This window comes from Pseudorasbora parva, chromosome 1 (genome assembly GCF_024679245.1).
Source record: "Pseudorasbora parva isolate DD20220531a chromosome 1, ASM2467924v1, whole genome shotgun sequence".
In the NCBI taxonomy this organism is placed as follows: Eukaryota; Metazoa; Chordata; class Actinopteri; order Cypriniformes; family Gobionidae; genus Pseudorasbora; species Pseudorasbora parva.
This window is the reverse complement of record NC_090172.1, coordinates 52,155,905-52,181,786: the sequence shown is the minus strand read 5'-3', so window position 1 is coordinate 52,181,786 and position 25,882 is coordinate 52,155,905. Positions and strand designations below refer to the sequence as shown.

At 39.5% G+C, this 25,882-nt stretch overlaps 1 protein-coding gene across 2 annotated transcripts in view; it reads right to left on the bottom strand.

Moving 5' to 3' along the window:
- dagla (diacylglycerol lipase, alpha) overlaps positions 1 to 25,882 on the bottom strand; it is a 63,472-nt gene that overhangs the window by 26,337 nt on the left and 11,253 nt on the right. For both annotated transcript variants that reach the window (XM_067445153.1, XM_067445152.1), the window contains exons 2-5: positions 10,819 to 10,920; positions 7,895 to 8,106; positions 6,590 to 6,691; positions 3,913 to 4,051 (exon numbers count right to left, since the gene is read on the bottom strand). In XM_067445153.1, the coding sequence (XP_067301254.1) occupies positions 3,913 to 4,051; positions 6,590 to 6,691; positions 7,895 to 8,106; positions 10,819 to 10,913 (548 nt within the window). In that variant the 5' untranslated portion in view covers positions 10,914 to 10,920. The remainder of the gene's footprint in view (positions 1 to 3,912; positions 4,052 to 6,589; positions 6,692 to 7,894; positions 8,107 to 10,818; positions 10,921 to 25,882) is intronic.

Genomic DNA, 25,882 nt, shown 5'->3' with positions numbered 1-25,882 from the left:
CACACATATAGCTGTGTTCTTGTAAAGGCAAAAGATAACAGCACAACCCCTCCCTTTTGGCACTGGGAATTAACCCAATGCAACACAAGATTAAAATCCAATACATTTCTTTATGCATTACCTCAATATTTCATCTGACTCCATAAACTTAAAGGTTTTCAAAGATTTTTAATAATTTATAAATTTGAGTACGTGTTCGATTAATCTATTTAACTCTTTTCTCTTATTGGACTTGTTTATTCGGTTCTCATCGTCGCTTAGGGTCCTCGCACTGGCCATTTATTATGCGGGCCCACGATCACAAACTCGCCAGTCTTAGTCATGTAGACAGAGGTAATTGACTATACTATTTAGAGGGTTGCCCACATGCTCACTCATTCTAAAAGTATTTTGTTTAGTCCCCATAGACTGTGTACACTTAAATTAAAGCAATGTTATCTCTAGTCAGAGGTCACGACCACTACTATAGCTATAAGTCGACCGATACTTTCTCTAATAGTAGTTTTGGTATGATCGTGCCATGGTTTCCCATGTACACTTAGCTAGAGTAACTTTACTTTAAACAGAGGTAAGGCTCACCCTATTTAGGTTGGTCGAGCAACATTGTTGTCCTAAACGGAAATTCCCTTTTTAGCCTTCACAATCTAAGTACACTTGAACTAATGCTAAGCGTTAGACGGAGCTCTAAAATCTCAATTGGCGTGCCCCAATGCTCCACTCAAAAGTAGTTTTAGTCCGTTTCTAACCTGACGCAGATTTGCGGTAACGAATGGATACAACGTAATCTACTAAAGTCCATAATTTCAGATTAAATTAGAATGAAATCAAATGTAACAATCCATACATAATTTGATCTTTCTCCTAATGCCCTGCTTGGCAATTATAATACAATGTATATTATGTTTTGATTTATAATACAATTATATTATATTAAAAACAATATAAATTAAATAATATTATTTCTGGTTCCTGAAGAGTCTGTGGAACAGCTCATTTGTGTTCTTTTCTTCAAAAGGCAATCATCTGCACCATCATGTTCACCACGTGCACAACAATGGTCAGGCTTAAAGCCAATGGGCGACTCTGTTGTTGTTAACACAGAACGAACATGCTGAGTGTATCGCCAAATCTCTGTTTGAATTCTGAAGTTTCAGATTGCATCGCGTCAATACATTTGAATATGAAAAAGACTGTGGTTCAGGCTGATGCAAGCACATTCACTCATCTTTTGAGATTACAAATGCCTATTTGCTTGATTTAGTCTATTTAAAGACTAATCTGCATGGCGGCACAATGGTAATTTTAACTGTATTCACAAAATGTGATAGATTTAGTTTGTTACTTATTGGGCGAAATGCTCCCATTGAACAGGGAGAGAAAGTCTGTTCTCCGAGTGGGCGTGGTACACCCCGTGGGCTCGCTGAGCCACTCAGAACATTAACATGCGGTTTCTTAACAAAAATACAGTTACAACATCACTATTATTCTGTATATCAGTCTCTTAGATTTAAATTCTTACCACCTCTTAATCATTTCTAGTCACGAGTAATTTGCTGCGTAGCAATAATATTTATAGCCAATTCTGATCAAACAAAAAGTTCTTAACTTTAAAATGTTACATCAGCCTGTTTTCCTACTTTGCTTTTCATAAACAAATATAAACATTGCTATTTATCAAATCACAAATGTATTCCAGTTGTTTACATGCTTAGAGTTCTCATTCTATTGTTTGCTCGTTCTCACCGTGCGTTGCTAGTTTGTTGCAACAAAGCTAATAAAACAATAGAGAAAGCATTTAGCTGATTTAAAAAACGTTCTAATTTACAAATGTTTATCGAGTCCCAGGAAATAGTTTGGAAGATATTTTTCCAATTTAGGTTTAATCTCTTGATGCGTACGGAAATATTTTAAAATCCATAACACGAGTTTTAATTCCTCTACTGCGCTTTCGCTATCATGTCCCTGATATGTGATTGTATCTAAATTCTTAAACCCCACCGGATTGCGGTTCCGGTCTAACATTGGGTATTCCGACCCATTCTATTCATGTGTCTATATGGGATGCGTCTGTTTTTCCCTAAACATTTCTAAAAAGGCAAAAAGAATTTTACTTACCAGAACAGCTGAAGAAAGAGAAGCTCAAACCTCTTGTTGATTTTAAAATCGAATACTTCGCTGAAAAGACGTTGCTCGTAAGAGAGTTGCAACATCACGGAGGCTGGTCACCATTTTTGTAAGGCCGCCCAAATCGTCCCAATGGAGGCTAACGATCGGCGGGTGAAGTTCGCTGCGCGTTCGTCTTTTCAGCGGGGAAAAGGGGATTTTATTCCAATTCCTCGTTATCTGACTCCATTTAATCATAATTTAGAATTTGGGTTAGAATGCCAATTGGTTATTTGGTCATTCATTTTTAATAGTTTACGTACACATTTAATTATTCCGTTTAACCCTTTGTTGAAATTATGTCCGTTCATAACCTGAATAATTCCAGAGCAAGTCAGAATCAATCAAAGTATAACAATTTATTAACAATCAGGTAAATGTATAACGCCAATTACATAATCAATTCAAAGGTATACTTCACATCAAATACCCTAAAGTAAAGAATGAGATGTATACCGGACTTATCAAGGTTACATAATGCTGCATGGGTTAAAACGTCCAGCATTACGGGCTGACCTGAGTACAGTATCGAGCCCTGAGCTCTTTGCAACATTCCCTTAAATACCCAGAAACAAATGCACAAACTCTTTCAAGTGTAAAAATGAGTTCACAATGAGAATTTGCATTGATCAAGACTTGTATTGATGCAAAGGCCAAATGGCTGAAAGCCACACCCACCATACACCAAGGAAAGATATCTTTAAACTCTTAAAACATTGATTATCTTTCGGTTAACTTCTGTGGAGTTGAGATATTTGTACCAGTCGCACTGAGACATTTCAAACGATATCAAACACATATAATACTCGATCGTGTGGATTGACATTGTAATATAGAGATTTTGTGTGTATTTTCAGGTGATCTCAGCATGAGACAGGGAAGGAATTGGGGGAGACGGGGTATATAGGGAAAGATGTAGATTAGCTGATAGTGAGGTGAGACTTGCGTCTCCAGTGGTGTGTGAGGGACAGTTCAGATGTTAATTTCCTTTATTTTCTCAGAGAGTCCTTGTTCTTCATTCAGACATTTCGGCATATGCTAGTTTTTTCAGTCTTACATATATATATATATATATATATATATATATATATATATATATATATATATATATATTTCAGTTAGTTAAGGTTTTCAGCTAATTTTTATATTTTATTTTAATTGAGAAAAAAACGTTTTTAAAAGTTTTTAAACTGAGATTAAACATTTTTTAAACATTTTAACCTAAATGTTAAAATTTAAATTATTATATTCTATAAGATTTCTTTTTCCATCATGTATATATTTTTATGTATATATACACTGTTTTATTGTATTATTATGGGGTTTTGTTAGTCAGGGTGATTGGTAAAATGAGTACTATACTCTTATTAGTTGCTGAAAGCATAGAAAGTCTGCATATTTTTATCATTCCATCACTAAAGCACTTGATTTTTCATGATATAACTAAAAATGCAGTTTAATACACTCAGATTAAGATTGAATTCATCAACTAATGGGTGTATCAAAATAAGCTACACTTTTATAAATAAAGGTTCATAAAGGAGATTTTTTTCTCCCCAGCAACGCCATAGAAAAGCCATTTTGTGAACTATTAAGTGAATAGTTCTTAAAATAACCTTTATCACTATAAAGAATCTTTTGTGCAATGGAAACATTCCATAGATGTTAAAGGTTCTTCATGGAACCATTGATGCAAACAAAGTATGTTCACTTTTAAGAGTGTAGCGAGAAAACAATAAAGAGCTGTACCTGAGGGTGTATGTAGTGAGGTTACGCTGACGGCGGCGAGTTGCTTTTAGCTTTACAAAGGTCCGTCCGGTGGGGTCAAAGGTACACATCATGGTGAAACACACGCTGAAGATGACCAACCAGTTACACGCCACAATTCCTGTTAAAAATAAACAAATACACTTCTACAAATATACGGTATTTTAAATGTGCTGAAGACATCTTCACTTGTTTTAGACAGTTCAACAGGAAGCTATTCACTGTAAAACAAACCAACTGTCTCTTTGTCAGTACGTGTCTTATATAGACAGATGATCAGTATGGAAGTGAAGTGTGCTATTATGGAACGGGGGAGGACAATGAGCGACACTGATTCATGGTCAGCACAGACTTTGAAAGCTACACTAGGCGTATTGTTAGAAAGTGTGCGTTGAGATTCCAGGGCATAATAGCTATAAATTGCTTTCTAATTCACAAGAATCTGCTGAGATTAACAAGGGGAGGTTTCATGAGATTTGAACATGGCTGGACTGTCTCCTGCTGCAAGGACATCACACTCTGTTTTTGATCTTGGTGCTGACAGTGGTGTTATGGCTGTATGTGCAACAGTAGAAATGTGGAGATTTTCTTATACAGTGGTAGATATGCTTGTATTACTATTAGCACACAGATCTGCTGTTCCATATTAACACATAGGACTGACAGGTAAGGGTAGCATGAAAATGTATAGCAGGTCATGTCCCAGTCAGTTTTTACGGTTGCCGATTAATGATAAAATTTGCTAGCCTGACATGGTCTTACTCAATTCTAGTCAGAGTCTGATACTGCTCCATTGGGCTGTGATTATGGGGCGTGTTTCAACCGAACCAGGAAAGACCTCAAATGGATAGACCTACAACCAATCAGAGCAATGAAGCGATGTCAAATGTCAACAGAGCTCAACTTCACTGTGTTGCCAAGTCTGCGTTTTTCCCCGCAGTTTGTTTTCCATGTCCGCTTGTTGAAGCGACAATTATGATAAATAGACCCATTAATGCAAATTTTAGCAGGCAACCTTGCCAAAATAACACACATTTTACCCCCCCAAACGGCATTACTAAGTAATTAGTGACTGTAACTTAATTACTTTTCCCTTGAAAAAGTAAAGCAAGGGATGACTCTTAGTTTTTGTGTAATTTAATTACAGTTACTTCACATGTAATTGAACTAAATACGGTGTATAGACTGTGGAACAATTATACATAATACAATAGTGGAAAATCAAAACTTTCAAATACATGTTTTTATCTATCCTTCTGAAGTGTAAAACTTTGGTCAGTTAATAAGAATAACCGATGTATATTTTGCATTTAAATGAATTAAAAGAGCCGTTTCATGTCTATCCTTGAATCACTTAACTAGTCAATGTTGATTTAGGATTTAGAAAGTAATTAGTAATAAGTAATTAAATACTTTTTGGAGAGAGTAATATGTACAGTAACCTAATTATACTATAGAAGATGTAATTAGTAACTAGTAATTAATTACTTTTTTGGAGTAACTTACCCAACACTGCCGACCACCCCTCAGCCCTCCCTTTCGAGGCACATAGAGAAGCTACGGTGGCTGACACTGTAGTGATGGGAAGTCTGGTTCCGCAAACTGGTTCTTTCAGACAGTTCATTTCAATGAACCGAGTTTGATTGAGTAACGTTGATCAGCGCTGACTCGAGACCTGATTCATTATGGTAAGCCTATTATATTTATATTTTAGACCGGGTAGGATGGTTTTCGTGGGAAATTACATACATGCATCGCCCATGGTCTCATCATATCTGTAAATAAAGTAAAATTGCTCAGGCTACTTTAATGCATGGATGGTGTGGGAGTGGCATAGCTGTCACAACAATGAGCAAGAAAGGTTGACATGGATCACACTAAATCTTGAAACTCTGGGGAATCACCCGTAAAAAAAAAAAAAAACACTGAACGGAGGAAAGTCTGCTGGCAAAAAGAGAACGCGTCAGAGCTTTTAATGAAACAAGAATCAACATTGGCTTTTCAGAGAATGCGAGAATTGAGAGATTTGAAATATTGTAAAAGCGCCGCGGAGATGGCAATTTTAGTATTCAACAGGTGAGTAAGGTATTTTACTCAACAGATCAATTGCAATATGTAGCTCTCTAACAGAGTTCATTGTAAAGCATTATCTTTTGCGAAGGTAAGGGTCATTTCATTATTGATAATTTCATTATATTGCTGTGCTGGAATTTTTCAAGTACGTACCGTGTCTATTAATGGGTATGGCCACAGTAACATCTTCAGCTAGTCAGCTTGAGATCTTTTCCATTTAATAGTAGTTAGTAATGAATGTTTTATGAGCAGTAGAATAATCTCTCTCTCTCTTTTTAGTTTTAGGAAAGAAACATTTTTATCCACACAGACACAGAGCAGGAGTACAACCAAAACAAAGTTCTTCCACAAAATGCAAGGAGTTTTGTTTTTAACTGCTAGAGGGCCAAAAGTTACATGGAATACCTTTGAATTTACTGGATTAAATAAAAAATAGGCACTACCACGCATTAAAATAAAAACAAATTATTCATTTAATTTACAGAAAATCAAACTATATTGTGGTATATAACATTACAATAAAATTAAATTACTCATAACGTCAAAATGCATTTCACACCCCAACATGTTTTTACTACTGTCTTACCCAGAGCGAGGTTTTTGGCAGTGATGTCGGGGCAGGGCTGGTAGTACTGCACCAACCAGGCGATGCCCACCACCGCGTACACCAGCTCCACCACCAGGATGGCTGCAGAGAGGAGGAGCAATTAATGCAAAGTGTTGATTTAAAGCTACACTGTGTGATATTTTCCCCCATCTAGCGGTGAAAAGGTATATGATCATCCAGTGAATAATAGTTTCTGTTCCTCTCAATTCTGATTTCGTTTTAACTCCTACGGTGGCCGATTTAGTCCAAGATTAACATGGCAATCCCCCTCTTCACATTCAACACGGTGCCATCGAGTGTTAAAACGTGAAAGGCGAAGCTTGATTTAACGGGTATGTCCCTCTTTGGCTAATGTACTTTCAAGATGGAGGGGCAACATGGCGACCGGCATTCGAACCCCTCACCCGTATGTATTTTCAATGGCATATTATAAACTTACAAGAATACTTTACTACTTGAAAGAAGTAAATAAACACTAATGAGCACATATATTTTTGAAAGAACTAAGTGTTTTTAGCTAAGAATAAACTAAAAAAGTTACACAGTGTAGCTTTAAGGCCTAATCACATGGAGTATGAGTTTTCATTTTCAGATCAATAGGCTTTTACAACAAAACAATGCAACTACTCAAAACAATCTTATGTCAAGCATCAGTATTATTATACTTCATAATTTTCAAACCTATAATCCTTCACAGTTAAACCATGTGTGTATCAGAAAAAGAGCAAATGTACATTTATAAAACAGGATTTTATGAGATTGCTTTCTCCACAAAGGATATATGCAATGTCACCTTAAAATTTTGAATAGCATTTGGTTCAGAAGGAATTAATGTGGAATTCAGAATGTTGCAAATGCAAATTAAGTAAAAATAAAAAATTGGGATGGGGGGGATATTGCATTATTTAGCATAAACGATTTATCGGTGTACATCTCTTTTTTTTCATTTAATGTGCCCTCATAATTTTTTATCAAAATAACTTTCACTCCCTCTTGCAGCAACATCTATTCTCTTCTCTGATGATGTGTTTACTGGCATGAGATTGACCAATAGCAAACCAATACCATCCAATCAATTCCCCATGGACAAAATCAAGTCCCACCCTACATTTTTTCTTGTTTGAGAAGCCCTTTGAGTTCACAATAGGGAAGAAAAGATAGCGTAACTTTCCATTTCATGCCGACTTCAACAGAGCTGACATATCAGAGCCAATGTACTGAGAGAACTAATGGAAGTTTTTTTTGTGGTCGTCTTTATGGTAAAAGTGCAAGTGTGTGTCTTACCCAGCCGTATATAGAGCACGTACTGTACCGCCTCTCTGGGTTGTGTGTACAGAATGCTGCCTCTCATGCTCAGCCACATGATGGCGCTCTCGCAGATCAGACAGCTGACCAGGATGCCAAGGTAACCACGACCGTGATCCACCAGCGTGACCGAGCATGACTGCTCTGAACTGTACGGCAGCCCAAAGAGAACCATGGACAGAACCACCAGCCTGCCGAAAGACCACAGCCACAACATCACATAAACATACAAATGACCCCGCACACTTCAGAAATGTGATCTTTATGATGACATCATGTAATATTATAAGTTTCCTGCATGAATTTCTTTCTTCTGCTGAAAACAAAACAACATAGTTGTTTTAGAAGAATAAAGAAGAATGTCAGTAACCAAACAGTTGATGAGCCCCATTGACTTCCATAGCATGGAAAAAAGAAGTCAATGGGGCCCATCAACTGTTTGGTTATTACATTTTCTTTTTTGGGTAAACTAACCGTTTAAAGTAATTTTTAGAATAATGCTCAACATGCTGAACATAAACAATAGTTTATTTAGTTCATTCTTGGGATTTAAGATATCTGTCCATAAAAATGAAAAATCAATATTTTTTTACCCAGCCCTCAAATGAAGTCTGTTCCACCAAAACAAGCAAAAATAGTGTCATTTTATAGCAAGCTTTATCATTATTATTTTATTAACACAATAACAATTCATGCACAAAATGTGTATGAAATAAAAAGTACTGTCAATAACAATTACAACTTTATTGTTCAGTACCAAAAAAAAAAAAAAAAAAACGACAACTCAGGAATGTCAGGGCTTCAATAAAAATATAGGCCCGGTTTCACAGACAGGGCTTTGATTAGGTAGGCCTTAATTCAATTATAAACGTACCTCTCATGTTTTAGGATATGTCAGAGCAAGCTGCTTTTAGTTAAAACAGTGATGCATTTGTGTATGAAAAGAATCCATACATAACATGTTATAAAGTAAAATATAATGCTTCACCCAGACTGCCTTCTGTATTCAACTGACACGGCATATGACATCGGACGCAACGCAAGCGTTTTGAACTCTGAGAGACGTAACAATTTCATTGCAAGTTGAATGTGGAAGGCGGTCTGGCGGAAGCTAGATATTTTACTTTATACATTTTTAAATATGGATATTTTTCTTACACAACAACTAGGGATGTCAGCGATTAATCGATTATCGATTAATTGTCGATAAGCCATTTGATCGATAAGACTTATCGATCATCGATTAAGCAGGGTCATGCGCGTGCGTGCGGCTCAACCGCAAAACGGGAGGAAAAATGATACGAGCGTGCCCGAGTTCTGTTTGGGACCATTTTACAGCTGGAGTTACACCTTCATTATGACTGCAAGCTTGCATGTGCATTCGCAGCCTTTTGTTTTGTGCAAATGTAAGTTGTAATATTGTGTTTATTTTGTGCAGGCCTATCTATAGCTGATTTATCTCATAAGGATGCATTTGGTTAATAATTAACGTTAGAGGTGAGCGGTAGTAAAAGATTGGCGGTGATCAGCTTCAGCGTGCAGCTCCAACAGCACTAATAATGACTATGATTGGGACTGTCATATTACACAACATTAATGAGAACACTATTGTATTAAAACATTGTGATTGTTAATTATTTGGGTTTATTTGCCGTGTGTTTTATTGCGTTGATCCAGGAAGAGCGCATGCACAACATCACGCATTCTGACTCGCGCATGTAACTTGTTCAAGTTCACTTGTGCATTCGCATCAGATTGTGCTGAAGTAATTTAATATTACATTTATTTTGTAACGTTATATATGTGATCAATCATATAGGATGCGTTTCTTTTAGCGAAATAAAACGCACTAACAAATGGCTACCGGTTTTCATTCAGTGCTTCGGCTTTAGCGCATACAGAGCAATGCATAGTAACGATGATTGGGAGTCGGGAGAGTCATATTATATAACAGAAATGAGAACACTATTTTAATAAATGGTTGTAAAGTCATTGGGTTTAGGTGCCGTGTTCAGAGCGTTGTTCCAGGAAGAGCGCGTGTACGCGTCTCCCATTCTAAATATGAATATCAGCAACTCAATTCAAGTTCACTTGTGCACAGTGTAACTTACCAGTGTTGATTCAGCGCATCCGCTTCAGCTCGCGCATTTCAAACAGCAACGCACGACTAATAATAACTATGATTGTGACTGTCACATTACAAATATTAATGAAAACAATATTTTAATAAATCGTTTTGAATTAATTGTGTTTAGGTGACGTTTCAGCACGTTGTTCTTGCAAGTGCGTCCACACATTCTGAATAACAGATCTGAAATAACATATTTCAGTATTATGGTTAACGATGAATCGATTAATTGATTGCTAATTTAAACGACGATTGATCATGGGAATTTGTGAAAATTGACATCCCTAACAACAACCCATCGATTCGCTTTAGAAGGCCTTCATTAACCCACTGGAGCCATATGGAGTACGTTTATGATGCATTTTGCATTTTCGGCTTCAAATTTTTGGATGCCATTCACTGCCATTATAAAGCTTGGATTATTCAGGAAATTTATTAATATAACTCTGATTGTATTTGTCTGAAAGAAGAATGTCATATAAACCTATAGGGTGGCTAGAGAGCGGGTAAATCATGGGTTGTGGAGTGAACTATCCCTTTAACATTACTTAAAATTTTGGTGTACTTCTTCAAAAAAATAAGTTACATCATAATACAACTCATAAAAATGTTCAGAAAACTGCTGTAATATTGCATGACTGAATCTCTGAATTTACCTCTTAAGACTTCTATTGACATCAGGTCTGGTTATAAGAGCTGATTTTCATACTGATTTGCTTGTTTCATTTATGCACAAATGTAGAAGAACAATCTGTGGAGACAAACACAGACTAACCATATGCAGTGTAGTAAGAACAGGAAGAAAGCCGGCAGCACCAGGTCATCACTGCCCACTGACCAGCGTCGCCGAAACAGTACCATGCCCGGCATCACTGCCCTGAAACACACATAAACACACTCCAGTTACAGACTGCCTGACACAAGCACAGAAAGACTTCTCATTCACCACTTCTTCCTTTCTACATTAAAGACAAGAAAAACAAGGCCAAATGAGAAGAAAACAACACATGCACACACTACAGCTGTTGTAGTCCTCAGCTTTGCCTTGCATTGAAAAAAAAAAACAGAACAGCTCTTCTTCACAGATCAGGACAATATTCCTGTAATCAGTCAGTGACTTTAAATAAATGGGAGAAAAAAAAGGATAATTCTGCCATTTACTCACTCTCACCATCAATACAAGTATTATAAAGTAGTTAATTTTGGGTTAACTATTTCTATAATTGTGCATCAGAGATTGAAACTGCTTCTGGTCTGATAGAAATAAGACACTAGAAAGATACTGAGAGTGGTTAACATTATTAAAGAGAAAAAGAAATGCAAAGAGGAAGTGACCAAGGAGAATGTTAACAGGAAAAGAAACCAATATTTGGTAAGCGCATCCTAAAACATACGTGCCTACTATTTGTTTTTGTTTTTTACTGTTGAGTGTTGTTTTGGACGCATTGTTCAAAAACTGTATACATTTTTTTTTTTACTTTTTTTTAATCAAAGTTATAAATAAAAAAAAGATGATGATGTTTAGGTGGTTGCCAGGGATTTGATATGCTGTTGCTAGGATGTACTTTGTGGTCAGTGCATTGCTATACATTTGCTAGATTGTTTAGGTGTTTGTCTGGTTGCTAGGCGTTTAGGGTGGTTTTCAGGTTAATGCTATGCAGTTGCTAGGGTGTGTGTGGTTGCTTAGTGCTTGCGTATAGGGTTGCAAATAACAAATATTTGGATAATCGATTAATCTGTTGATTATTTCCTATTTTTATTTTTGCTTTGAATAAGCTATATAACAATCAAAAGAAGAGGTCTACATTTTAAAACATGTACATACTACATACTTAAAATGTAGACCTCTTCTATTATTAATTGCTATCAAGAGTGTTTAAAAGTGTTTATAAAACAAAATGCCTACCCTACCTTTAAGGATTTCTTAAAATCTCAAACCTTGTGTGGGCAATTGCAGTAATGCTTGCCTCAGCAATCACCATTAACTACAAGACAATAACAAACAGAGTGAGTGCTACTGATGGTTTCCATGGATACCACTTCCAGTCCAGACACTGCAAACTTTCATTGTGTGGCAAAATTGCTCAATGTTCAACGCAAATCTCACTCAAAACATTTTATCGATCAACCGGTACTTTCAGAGTACACAGATAATGTCCTTGTTTGACTGTGTTGTGGAGACAAAACTAGATGGCTGATGTATGACAATAATACAGGATGTGACCGCCATGTGTTTTGTTGATCTTTTTATGGATCGGGGGAAAAGGAATACGCCCTGCAAAGCAGTTCCCCAAAGCGTTTGTGCTTTTATCCTAGGTGGTGTGGAGTAGAGATTAAAGTCAACATGAAATCAACATTTACTTGACATTTACATTGGTTATTATCATACAAGTTTATAAACCCCAAGTATGCACAATAGTAACAATGATGCTTTGGCCACTGATAATGATCATTTAAACAGGTTTACCAATAACTTTCATCATAATTTGTTTAAACAAATAGTTACACCCCAAACTCCAGAAGTTGACATGGCAAACCCCTTAAACAAATACAGCAATAATTAGAAAGCTCTCTTTTGGAAAATCAACATGGATAGCAGACTTTTTGACATAAATTACACTTTAGCCGTAAACCAGAAACCTTAAAGGCACAATATGCTTTAAAAGATTTTTGGATTAAAATATCCAGCAACCACTAGAACAATGTTGTTTATTGCTGACTTGTGTACTTACATTATCCTAAATGTTTCCAAGAATGTTTAAATCCTAAGAAATAACAAAGCCATTTTAACCAGGACATGGACCATCAATTATTGATATCGCACACAGTTAATTTTATTGTTTAAATCTCATTTTCCTGATTTACCATGAGTACCATGTTTACCATGCCTAATATCAATAAAGCTTACTACAGAAAGTGCAACAAGCGTCTCATAACAGCCACAAAGCAAATGCACAGAGTAGCATTACAACAGCTTAGATGTACCAAATATGATGAAAACAGCACTGTGTTACCCCAAGCGGCAACCCCCGCTTGAAGCCAACATGGAAGTGACTTAAAAGGCATCTATTATGCCCCTTTTTACAAGATGTAATTTAAGTCTCAGGTGTCCCCAGTGTGTCTGTGAAGTTTCAGATCAAAATTCATTTTGAAAATGCCAACTTTGAGCTTTGAGATAAATGAGCTGTTTTCTTTGTTATGTTCTGTGTTTCCTTTAAATGCAAATGAGCAGCTGCTCCCGGACCCCAGAGGGCAAAGCCTTCACAGCGTGAACATGCAAATGAAAACTGAAACATGATACATACAGGTCCTTCTCAAAAGATGAGCATATTGTGACAGCATATAAGTTCATTATTTTCCATAATGTAATGATAAAATTAAACTTTCATATATTTTAGATTCATTCCACACCAACTGAAATATTTCAGGTCTTTTACTGTTTTAATACCGATGATTTTGGCATGCATCTAAAAAAATTAGCATATTTCATCCGACCAATAAAAGAAAAGTGTTTTTAATACAAAAAAAGTCAACCTTCAAATAATTATGTTCAGTTATGCACCCAATACTTGGTCGGGAATCCTTTTGCAGAAATGATTGCTTCAGTGCGGCGTGGCATGGAGGCGATCAGCCTGTGGCACTGCTGAGGTGTTATGGAGGCCCAGGATGCTTCGATAGCGGCCTTAAGCTCATCCAGAGTGTTGGGTCTTGCGTCTCTCAACTTTCTCTTCACAATATCCCACAGATTCTCTATGGGGTTCAGGTCAGGAGAGTTGGCAGGCCAATTGAGCACAGTGATACCATTGTCAGAAAACCATTTACCAGTGGTTTTGGCACTATGAGCAGGTGCCAGGTCGTGCTGAAAAACGAAATCTTCATCTCCATAAAGCTTTTCAGCAGATGGAAGCATGAAGTGCTCCAATATCTCCTGATAGCTAGCTGCATTGACCCTGCCATGGTGTGAATTTTTCAACTCATGACGCTGCTGACGTTTTATATGCTGCGCGCAAGCTTCGTTTATAGTCTGATGGAGACTGCGTAGTCGTGAACGTGGATTGGAAACAAACCCTGAAGAGAAGACAATGCTGAATAAAGTAATAGTTTTAGATGATGTCTTTATTACCTTTCTGGTCCTTCTGGAAAGGGACAGTATACTGCGCATACGGCATTAAATGGAGAGACCGAAAGCTCTTGGACTAAATAGAAAATATCTTAAACTGTGTTCCGAAGATGAACGGAGGTCTTATGGGTGTGGAACGACATTAGGGTGAGTAATTAGGGACATAATTTTTATTTTTGGGTGAACTAACCCTTTGATCCTTAAAGTTCTGCATAATTAAGGGTGTGGCAAATTTGAATGACAGGTGAAGTGCCATTTGTCTGCTGTCTGTTAGTCATCACGTCACCTCAGCTCCACCCACGTCCCGCCTCTTTGCCCATTTTCTGTTATCAGGGAGTGATGCATCGCCAAGATGGCAACGGCTGACTTTAAGCTTTAAAAACACTCTTCAGAAACCTACTGGTGACCTCTTGGAGACTACATCCATATTTTTTCACAGTCTATGGTTACCCCACATACTCATGAACAGAAGAAGCGGAAGTGGTCTGCGGCAGAATAAAAGTTTCCCGAAACCAAGATGCCTTTGTTTTGAATAAGTGTCCTCTAGTGGCGAAAAATTACATATTGTGGCTATAAGATACTAGTTAATCATTCTCCTTCCCAACAAACCTGCCTGGTAAATCAACAGACTGCAAATGGTTTCACAGCAGCTGTACAAAAACACAAGCAGTCTATGACCGTTAGCTGTTCATCAGCTCTCAATCTTCCTATTTCTCTTCACACCTGCGTCTCTCGGTTTCTCTCTTTCCTACCACCCATCTATCCATGGAGACATATCCCTAAAACCAAACACAAATATTAAGTCAGTCTGGAGGACAACACAGATGGCTATAACACTGTTAACTTTAAGTAAATATATAAAAAAAAAATCTCATATTATAAACATCCTGTTCACATCCTCAGGAAGGTAAGAATAAACCCATGGGGAAACAGAGATCTTGTATTCTGCTACAGAAGTCTGAGCACATGCTGCAGTTCGTCTTCTGCTTTAAATGCTTGAGGCACAAGCTCTTAAAAGCAGGTTGGATTCTTATTGGCCGTCAATGTTTTTATCGTTCATCAGCTAAAACAAAAAAAAACACTCTGAAAGTAATTTCAAAGATTTTGTTATCGATATAATTGTGGTGTGGTGTGGCTATTCTTAGACAGATTTCTAGAACTGTATCTTTATATATGTAGTTATAGTCCTTGGTGGGAATGGGCCTTAAAGCTACACTGTGTTACTTTTTTAGTTTATTCTTAGCTAAAAACACTTAGTTCTTTCAAAAATATATGTGCTCATTAATGTATATTTACTTCTTTCAAGTAATAAAGTATTCTCGTAAGTTTACAAAATGCCATTGAAAATACATACGGGTGAGGGGTTCGAATGCTGGTCGCCATGTTGCCCCTCCATCTTGAAAGTAGATTAGCCAAAGAGGGACATACCCATAAATTCAAGCTTCGCCTTTCACGTTTTAACACTCGATGGCACCTGTTGAATGTGAAGACGGGGATTGCCATGTTAATCTTGGACTAAATCGGCCACCGTAGGAGTTAAAACGAAATCAGAATTGAGAGGAACAGAAACTATTATTCACTGGATGGTCATATACCTTTTCACCGCTAGATAGGGGGAAAATATCACACAGTGTAGCTTTAAAGGTGTCATGAACTGGCTTTTTTTATACTGTTGTCTGAGGTCAACTAATGACGTTTGTGTGGTTTTAACATTCAACAACATCATTACTATTAAGTAATAGGCTATTTTCTTCACTAGTTTTGAGCCTCTTTCCTGAACGCTGGGTTTTGATAGACGTGCTGCACTGGAGACTTTGAAGTAAACACCCACGGCTAGGATTGGATAAGATTTGCATATTGAATGAGCTTCAGCTCCCCTTGTCAGTTCACATGAGGGAGGGATTGTTTTGAAAGTGGCAAGTGGAATGATTCTCTCGATCACAGGGCTCGTAAACATCTTCATCAAACAAACACAATAATTTATTTCTCATCCACCCACGATTGATTGGAATATTATTTTTGTATTACTTGGCCTGCTCAATCGGTGGATATAAGCACTAACTGCAAGTGCACAGCACAGATCAAAAAAGGAATATTATTTCACTATTTGAGATTCACTGGCCCGTGACATTGGGCTTTGTGAGCCCTGGCCCATACATGTCCAAGTCCAGCGTGCTAAAGGTGTGTTCCCATTCAGTCGGTTCACTCGGTACAACACATGACAATGGGATATCGCGCTCTAGCGCCATCTGCTGAAGACACCTTTATTCACGCCTGAAAGGCCAATGACGCATGACGGCGTGGGTGGGGTTACCTGGCCACAGCATATAAATGCGGTCATATGCGTCATCCCCTTTATTCATCAGCTCTTCACCGTGCTGCTAGAACACCATCACGCCACATTTTCGCAAGGGAAGCCCACAGTGGGGATTCTTGACGAAATGAAGGTCTAAGAGAAAGCTTTTTAGCAACAAGTTTAGCTATGCTAACTAAAGGCTAATACGTTTTTCTTAAAACAAAATGTTCAAACTTAAGCCACATTTACACGATGACCCTCAGTGGTGATTCTTCTTGAAGGAAAGGCATACAAGATAAGTGTTTAGCTTGAGCTTAGTACAACTAACAAATGGCTAATAAACTTTTTTTTAGAAGAAATATCTGGATACCTGCCCCTGTCCTATGACATGTGGGTGTTTAGGGTATACTCATGTTTACATCACACTGTCTAGTGTGTTTGGAATTGTCCGCGCTAGGCGGCTAGGCTAGATCTCGCCAACCACAGTGCATGCTGCGCTCTACCGGCAGCTCTATCGTTCCGCTTAGCGGGGCAGTGGCCAAGCAAGGCCCGCTCCTGTCTTCAGGTCCTGACCCAGAGGCAGTGATCACCGGTTTCGGAGACCACTAAAAGTTGGGACGATCGAGTGTAGACCGAGGAATGTCGGTGTAGCGTTCACAGGGTGATTCAGTCTCGCTGGACGTGGGCGAAAAAATGCTCTGACGCTATAAATATTCAAGCAGGGTAGATCTGTCAGATCAGAATGCACTGAAGCAGCTAACCTCATATTCTGTACTAACAGAGGAGGAAAATGCAAGGTCATGCATTTTGCAGCGGTGTCCACAGGTGCCATCCAGCCTGTCGGGAGCAGCTGGGGTTAGGTGTTTTGCTCATGGACACCTCGACACTTGGTCAGGTGGACCCAAGGATTGAACTGCCAACCTTCCGGTTTATAGACAACCTACATGAACCACTGAGCCACTGCTGCCCGAGAGAAACATGTACAGTATAGTTTTGGGCCATGCAACAGGGCATCCACCTCCTGGGGGTGCTCCTGTCTATTGAGAAGAACAGCGGGCAGCACGTGTTATTTGTGGACGCAAACAAAAATCTTCCTTGGCCCTGCTGAACCGATCACAGATCTGCGCCACTATTCGAGGGTGCAGGCGCCACTCTCTGACTCGTGGTCCCCCTTATTCATACGGCCCGGGACCTACACTGTCCGGAGTACCGTTAAATGCTCGCTGGCCCATATCAGGAGCGTCCGTGTCAGTTGCAACAGAGGAAGAGAGCGAGTACCTCCCTGTCTGTTTCTATACGACATTAGTCGTGTTGTCCATTCTGACTAACACATATCTGCTCTTTAAGTGCTGAGCAAAGTGTTTTAGTGCCAGAAAAACCACCTGCAACATCATTTATGTGGTACTCTTTCCAGCTGCCAGCCACTCTCCTTACAGAGTTGCCCTGGCACAGAGCTCCCCATCCCTGTAGTGACGCATCCGTCATCACCACTATACGTGATGTAGCTCTCCCTAGAGGAACCCCATCTGTCAACAGACCCGGGGATGCCCAGGGGATCAGAGCTTGAACGCACAACGGGATTATTGTCCGTCTGTTGAAATGTCACGCGGCATTCAGACCAGTGCTCAGCGCCCATCTCTGGAACGCATGGATAAAGAGGAGACAAAGCCGGATGACTGCTATCATCAAGGCCATGAGCCCTAGCAGTCTGAACCTTGTACGAAAACACACTTGCATGCCCTACTGAAACCGACTCAGGCAGCTGTAAATATTTTCGACCCTTTGTATTGACAGCATAGCTACATTCTGTACTAAATCTATCTCTAACCCGAGATATGCCATCCAGAGTGTCACATACATGATGTTGCAGGTGGTTTTTCTGGCACTAAAACACTTTGCTCAGCACTTAAAGAGCAGACATGTGTTAGTCAGAATGGACAACACCACAGTAATGTCATATAGAAACAGACAGGGAGGTACTCGCTCTCTTCCTCTGTTGCAACTGACACGGACGCTCCTGATATGGGCCAGCGAACATTTAACGGGACTCCGGGCAGTGTAGGTCCCGGGCCATATGAATAAGGGGGACCACGAGTCAGAGAGTGGCGCCTGCACCCTCGAATAGTGGCGCAGATCTGGGCTCGGTTCAGCAGGGCCGAGGTAGATTTTTGTTTGCGTCCACGAATAACATGCGCTGCCCGCTGTTCTTCTCAATAGACAGGAGCACCCCCAGGGGGTGGATTCCCTGTTGCATGTCCCAAAACTATACTGTACATGTTTCTCTCGGGCAGCAGTGGCTCAGTGGTTCATGTAGGTTGTCTACAAACCGGAAGTTTGGCAGTTCACTCCTTGGGTCCACCTGACCAAGTGTCGAGGTGTCCATGAGCAAAACCCTTAACCTCAGCTGCTCCCGACGGGCTGAATGGCACCTTACATGGCTGACATCACCTTTGGTGTATGGATGGTTGAATGTGAGGCAACATGTAAAGTGCTTTGGATGGCCATACGGTCTGTTGAAAGTGCTAAATGCAGTCCATTTACCATACATAGTCTCTCCAAGCTTGGAGCTGATTAAGCTACAGTTCTAACCAAGACATACTGACAGCCTACTCTAGACAGAGTGGTTCAGGAGGGTCTGACACTGATTGTTGTGGCCCCTCGCTGGCCGGCAAAGACAGGGTACGCGAAAAACGCGAGTATCAATTCACTGCTGAACACCATGGTGTCTTCCCCTACGCAGGGACCAGCTGTCCCTGGCAGGACACAGATTCTGTACCCTTTAACGGGAACTGTGGTTTCCAGGACCTACATGTTGAGAGAAGGAGAATCTGATTATAGCGACAAAACAGGGCGCTTACATTTTTGAAGCGCACCATGTTATGTCAAAGTAGTGCTTGTTTGAAGTTTGGTGCAGGTGAAGATCTGTATTACCGTATCAGTGCCTGATTGAGGGGATACTGGTTTCTTCTCCGAAGGAAATCACCCCCATTCCATACTGGAAGTTTATTGGGTGACTTGGTTTTCACGAGGACATTAATGGTGCTGCGCTTAAGCGTGCATATTTGGTTCCTTAAAAGGTACGGGCATACTACATATTTCACTCCGTTTCGAGCACAGTCGAGAGCGTGAGTTTTCAAAGTATACTTTATTGGCCACATTAGTGGAAAGATGCTTTTGACACTCCTCTCCACCTCTAGCTGGTGGGGGGTGAGCGCACAATGGTGCCATTGTACTGTGGCTGCCATCGCATCAACCACGATGATGCTGTACACTGCTGGTGGTTGAGGAGAGATCCCGGAAATAAGCGTAAAGTGATTTGAGTGCACGATAGTACATAGGAAACGTGCTACATAATTCATGTCACTCGCATGTGTGTGGTTGTGTGTGCACCTCTTCTGATGTTGATAATTACTTCACACAGACAGTTCATGGACTGCTGGGGAGCTCTTGCTTTCCACTCCATCTCGCACACATTTGAGAGTGTGAGCTTTTCAAAAATATACTCTTTTGGCCATGAAGGCCCGGGTATAATTCATTTTCCACATCCAGACGTGTCTCACGCACAAATCGAATGAACACAGATGGCCGAGTTCAATACACGTGCAGTATAATATTTGTGACTCTTCTGTCACCTCTGTTGTTCTTGCACATGCACTGTTGTATGCGCATTGTCCGTCCAAGTCTGCATGCTGACGGGATGTTTTCGGCTTGAGTACAGATACGTTCGGAATGCGTGTTTCTAAGTGAACTTTGTGCAAGTCACTCATAAGCTGTGGTATGCGCACTGTAGACCCTCCTGTTGACAATAATTTCATCACGCGGATGGTACACAGAACGCAGACATCCAAAGTATACCTGGAGCTTGGGTCTGCGTTTTTAGGCTCGTTACAAACTGTAATGTTGCCGTCATGACCTGATCGTCACGCTCAGGACCTGCTATCTAAGCGATGTCTTTCACGTGGGATTATACAAAGCTATTTCTATAGCATGTAAGGAGATGGTTCTGCCTGGAAGGGTGTGAGCACTCTACGAGGACATTGACATTTTAGGGGCTTGGTTTGAGATTTTGTGCGGATGCCAGCTAGGCATTACTGCGCACGTTTTGTCCGGTTTACCCGGCGTTAACTACAGGCCGTTTTTTCCCTGGGAAAAGGGATATGTGGCGGTGCTGGTCCCTTATGTTTAGTTCAGCAACTTCGTGGGGCGCTTATATATGTCCGATAGTCATGTGTTGAACCGAGTGAACCGACTGAATGGGAAAGTTGAGTTATGCATATAACCACTATTCCCAGAAGGAGGGAAACGAGGTACAGGACCTCTGGGCCCCGCACAGTCGGAGGCCCGGTGAAGAGCTGAACTGTACAAAACGCATCCGACCGCATTTATATGCTGTGGGCAGGTGACCCCGCCCACGTCGTTATGCGTCATTGGCCTTTCAGGCATGAATACAGGTGTCTTCAGCAGATGGCGCTAGAGCGCGATATCCCATAGTCATGTGTTGTACCTCGTTTCCCTCCTTCTGGGAACAGTAGTTATATGAATAACTCAACATTCTTTTAGACATACACATAATCAAAACAATCTACAATGCAATACTATTATCACATATAATTTTTATTTTCACTCAAATAAGTGTGTTTCACCATTTCAGTCGGATCCAATATAGAAGGCACAGCATTGTGTTTTAATCTCAACATGTCTGTAAATCCAGCTCGACCTGAGTCTTGTTTACATACGCTTCTGCTGTGATATGAAGCAAACACACGTTATTTTTTGTTGTCTTTCATCACCACTTTAAGACACTCCTATTAGAGTCAACAAACATTTGGTGCCCCATTTCTATTTTTTTCTATTTCTATAACTACTGCAGTCACTGTTTTTCCAACTTTTATTTCCATCTATCCTGTGTTCCTTTATTACAATGAACTGCATTTCTTATATATTTAAATTGATTAATCTACATAGTGTTCTTCTACTGTTAAACTTGGGGACAGTCATTTATTTATTTTAAAAGAAACCAATACTTTTATTCAGCATAGATGGATTACAGTGACAAACAGGAACAGGAAATTTCTATTTTGAATAAATACTGATACTGATTTTTTTTCTTTAAAGAATCATGTGGGGGATAGTGGTTTTCACCACAATATACAGTCCCTGACAAAAGTCTTGTCGCTTGTGTACAAACTGACCTAAAGTGGCGCTGAAATATATTTCTAATCAAGATTTTTTTTACAAGAAATGGCTCATTTTAATCCCACCAGCATTTGTGATAATGTTTCAGTGAAAAACTAAACTTTCAAAAAGTATTCTAATATTCACAGCTTGGTAAAGCCCATTGAGTCAATTTTTGCAAAGACATAAGTGTTGTCACCTTGTCATATGAGCTTCCCCTGTGACTAATAATGGATCAATTAGTAGAGCCCTGCAAGGGCCTCAAATCTAGGCCCTAGCCCGGCCCGGGCCCAAGACGCTGAGGCCCTAGCCCGGCCCGTGTCCGACAGCTTATCAAAATTCTCGGCCCGAGTCCGACTAGAGCCCGTTTTTTTTTTTTTTTTTTTTTTTTTTTTACATTGTTGCAGCCATTAAAATAGTTCTGTTTTGTTTTTAATGTCAAAGTAGTTATTTTTCGTTTCGTTTCTTTAGTACGTTAATGATCAAAAATGTTTAGAGCATTTTTTTGTTTGTTAAATGAAAGTTTTAATTTTTTTAAGTGACGACCAAAAGCGGCCAGCGGCCGACAGTGAGTTAACCGCATATTTAATTAATTTAGTCTCTCAAATCAACTCTTGACTTGTCTTGCCTATAATAAAATCCATAAAACACTTCAAGCATCACAATGTTAGTTAATTTCGCCAACTATTACCACCAGTAGCCTAAAAGGCATTTTTGACGAGCTGAGGCAGGCTGATTCTGCTCGCGGCTCTCGCAAACGGAGCTAAACAAATAAAATAAAAAAAGCACATGCAGGTTGTCTTATAGCCTACCTTACACCTACGCAAATGAATATAAATCCCATCTTCAATTCCCGGGGTATATGCTCATTTAACGGAGTTTACAGCAACGGAAGCAAAAGATTAAGATGCATTTTATTCAGCAGCTTATTTCAGATTCAAATACCACATAAGAGAGCGCGACGCACTGGTAAGATAATGATCTCATTCATCTCATTCATTTTTATTGAAGATGATGGTGTTTTTGACTATCTTAGACTTATTTTAAGTTTCATTTACGGCCATTTGCGTTGGCTTGCATTAGTCATTTGCGGCGATGCGTGTTGCAGCACCATCATATCTATCTGACTACAACATATAGCCCATAAAACATTGTGACACATAATGACATAATGTTTGAAAGTCTGTAGGTTAACATAAATGCAGATAGGCCTAATTGTAATAATAAAAGACAACATAGCCTAATTATCGATTTTGAAATATTAAACCAGTCAATACAGAACGAATTATTCTGTAGCCTTTTGCCGTCAATACCATGGATATGGCATGGGCCGGCTACTGCCGAAGTTGTCTTTGCTGTATCAATAGGCAATATATTTATATTTAACATGAAGTATAGGGCTACCCTGTACATTAATAGCACCAGACGCCCCGCGGATGACACGCAACAGAAACGCTACGCTCACACCATGCTTGCAGTGTGTCTCCGTGCTGAAGAAACGCGCGCTGCTGCTGGCGCGGACTCTGAACCTATGCTCTGAACACTGTGCGAGCCATCTTGACAGTCGCGTTAGCTATTATGGTCTCGTGTTGTTTCCACCAGCGCAGAACTCATTGTTCCTTTTAATTGATAAAATAAATATAAAACGAAGGAGAAGCCTATAAAAAGGCCCGAAGCCCGGCCCGCGTTTTAGGTATGACATGAAAATTGGCCCGAAGCCCGGCCCGAGGGGCGTAAAAAAGTCGGGGCCCGTCGGGCTCGGGCATAAATGCAGGGCTTTATCAATTAGGTCCCAAGTGTGTATAAAAAGAACCCCAGTACGCTAGACCTTCACATCAACTGCAACTAGACCTCTGCAAACATGCCTAAGATTCACCCAGAGACTAAAGTTTTGATTATCAAGAGGCTGAAGACCAGATCCACTGCTGATGTGGCAAATACCTTCAATGTGTCTCAGCGTCAAGTACAGAGGATAAAAAAAAGATTTGAAGAGACTGGAGACGTTTTTGACAAGCCCAGGTCAGGCAGACCCCGCAAGACAACTGCTCGAGAGGACCGTTTGTTGGCTCGAAAATCCAAGGCCAGCCAATTTTCCACTGCAGCAGAGCTCCACGAGACCTGGTCACCTGAAGTCCCTGTGTCAACCAGAACAGTTTGTCGGATTCTGTCTCGAAATGGCCTCCATGGTCGAATCAGTGCCCGGAAGCCAGCACTAAACAAAAGACAATTGAAAAACCGTGTGGCATTTGCCAAGACCCACAGCCTGCTAAAAGGATGGACGCAGGAAAAGTGGCAGAAGGTGGATTTTTCAGATGAATCTTCTGTTGAAACCACAGTCACCACAAATATTGCAGGAGACCTACTGGTGCCCGAATGGATCCGAGATTCACCCAGAAAACAGTGAAGTTTGGTGGCGGAAAAATCATGGTCTGGGGTTACATCCAGTATGGGGGTGTGCGAGAGATCTGCAGGGTGGAAGGCAACATCAATAGTCTAAAATACCAAGAAATCTTAGCTACCTCTTATATTCCCAACCATAAAAGAGGCCAAATTCTGTAGCAGGACGGTGCTCCATCGCATACTTCCATCTCCACATCAAAGTTCCTCAAGGCGAAGAAGATCAACATGCTCCAGGATTGGCCAGCCCAGTCACCAGAAATGAACATCATTGAGCATATGTGGGGTAGGATGAAAGAGGACGCATGGAAGACGAAACCAAAGAATATTGATGAACTCTGGGAGGCATGCAAGACTGCTTTCTTAGCTATTCCTGATGACTTAATCAATAAATTGTATGAATCCTTGCCAAACCGCATGGATGCAGTCCTTCAAGCTCATGGAAGTCATACAAGATATTAAATTTGGATCTCACAGCACCACAACTTAATTTGCTGACATATTTTTGTATTTGCAGTAAATTTGTTCAATTTCTGTATAGGCGACAAAACTTTTGTCTTGCCAAAATTTGACCTTTCTGTCTTGATTAAATGATAAATATTTTTTCTGTGAAAATTATTTATTTGAGTGCATTAAACATCATTTGGAAGGGTTTTAGCTTTTCATATGAGCTATTTCTAACACCAATAAATTAATTAAAAGTAAGGTTAATATCAGGTATTTCTAGAAAATAGATAAGCGACAAGACTTTTGTCAGGGACTGTAGTAGCACAACTGTTTTCAACATTAGTAATAAAAAATGTTTATTTGACACCGAATCAACATTAGAATGTTTTTTGAGTGATCATGTGACACTGAAGACTTGAATAATAATGCTGAAAATTCTACTTTTCCAACAATGAACTACATGTAAAAATATATGATATGTTATGTTAAAATTCAATATTTTAGAATATAGCTGTTTTTATTCTATTTTGATCAAAATAAATGGAGCCTTGGTAACCTGTGTAAAAGTATTTAAAATGTCTTTCTACTGCAGGAAAATTAACCAAGATACATTACTGATGACATCAAGTTCTTTTGGTCCAATGACATGCTCTCTAGAACATTAAATGTCCCTCCTCCTACAACCACCAGCCAGAGCCTAACAAATGCAAATAGTTAAACTTAGGGTGCGCCTCAATCCGCTCCCTTAGTTTTGTCAGACTGTGACATAAAATAAAGCCTATTGAAAAATGGGGACCTTTGGCATGTCCTGGCACTATTTCTTGCTTCAATTCAAAATACAATACAATCTGTTAATCATTTCATTTTGATTGGTCCTCTAAAGAGAATGGCTCTGATTATTATTTGTGTAAACTAAGACATCATCTAATAGACACAGGCAATAAAGAGAAATATCTTAAACCACAAAGACTATGCAGTTTTTATGCCCATTTAAAGTCTTTCAGAATTTGCAGAAAGTTTATTTTAAGGGTAAGGGTAACACATTTTACAATTGTAAATCCATTTAGCAGATTTCACCCCAAAATCAGCATAGAAAAGAGTTACATGTCATATCCATTTCAGAAAAGAAAAAAAACTGCGTGTTCACACTTACTCATACACACACATTCGAAGCAGACATAAATCCACAAACACAAACACACACACACACACTGCAGGTGGAGCTGGAAGATGTTGAAAGGACCGAGTGGGAGGCAGTGAAAGTGAAACATGATGAAGATGCAGGGAAAAGAAGGACTAGCATGAAAATTAGGAGGGAAAAAAGACAGAAGGCAAGAGAGAGCAAGGGTGAGTGAAGGAGGAAGAGAGAGAGAAAGAGAGAGAAGGAGGGAAGGAAGAATCTGG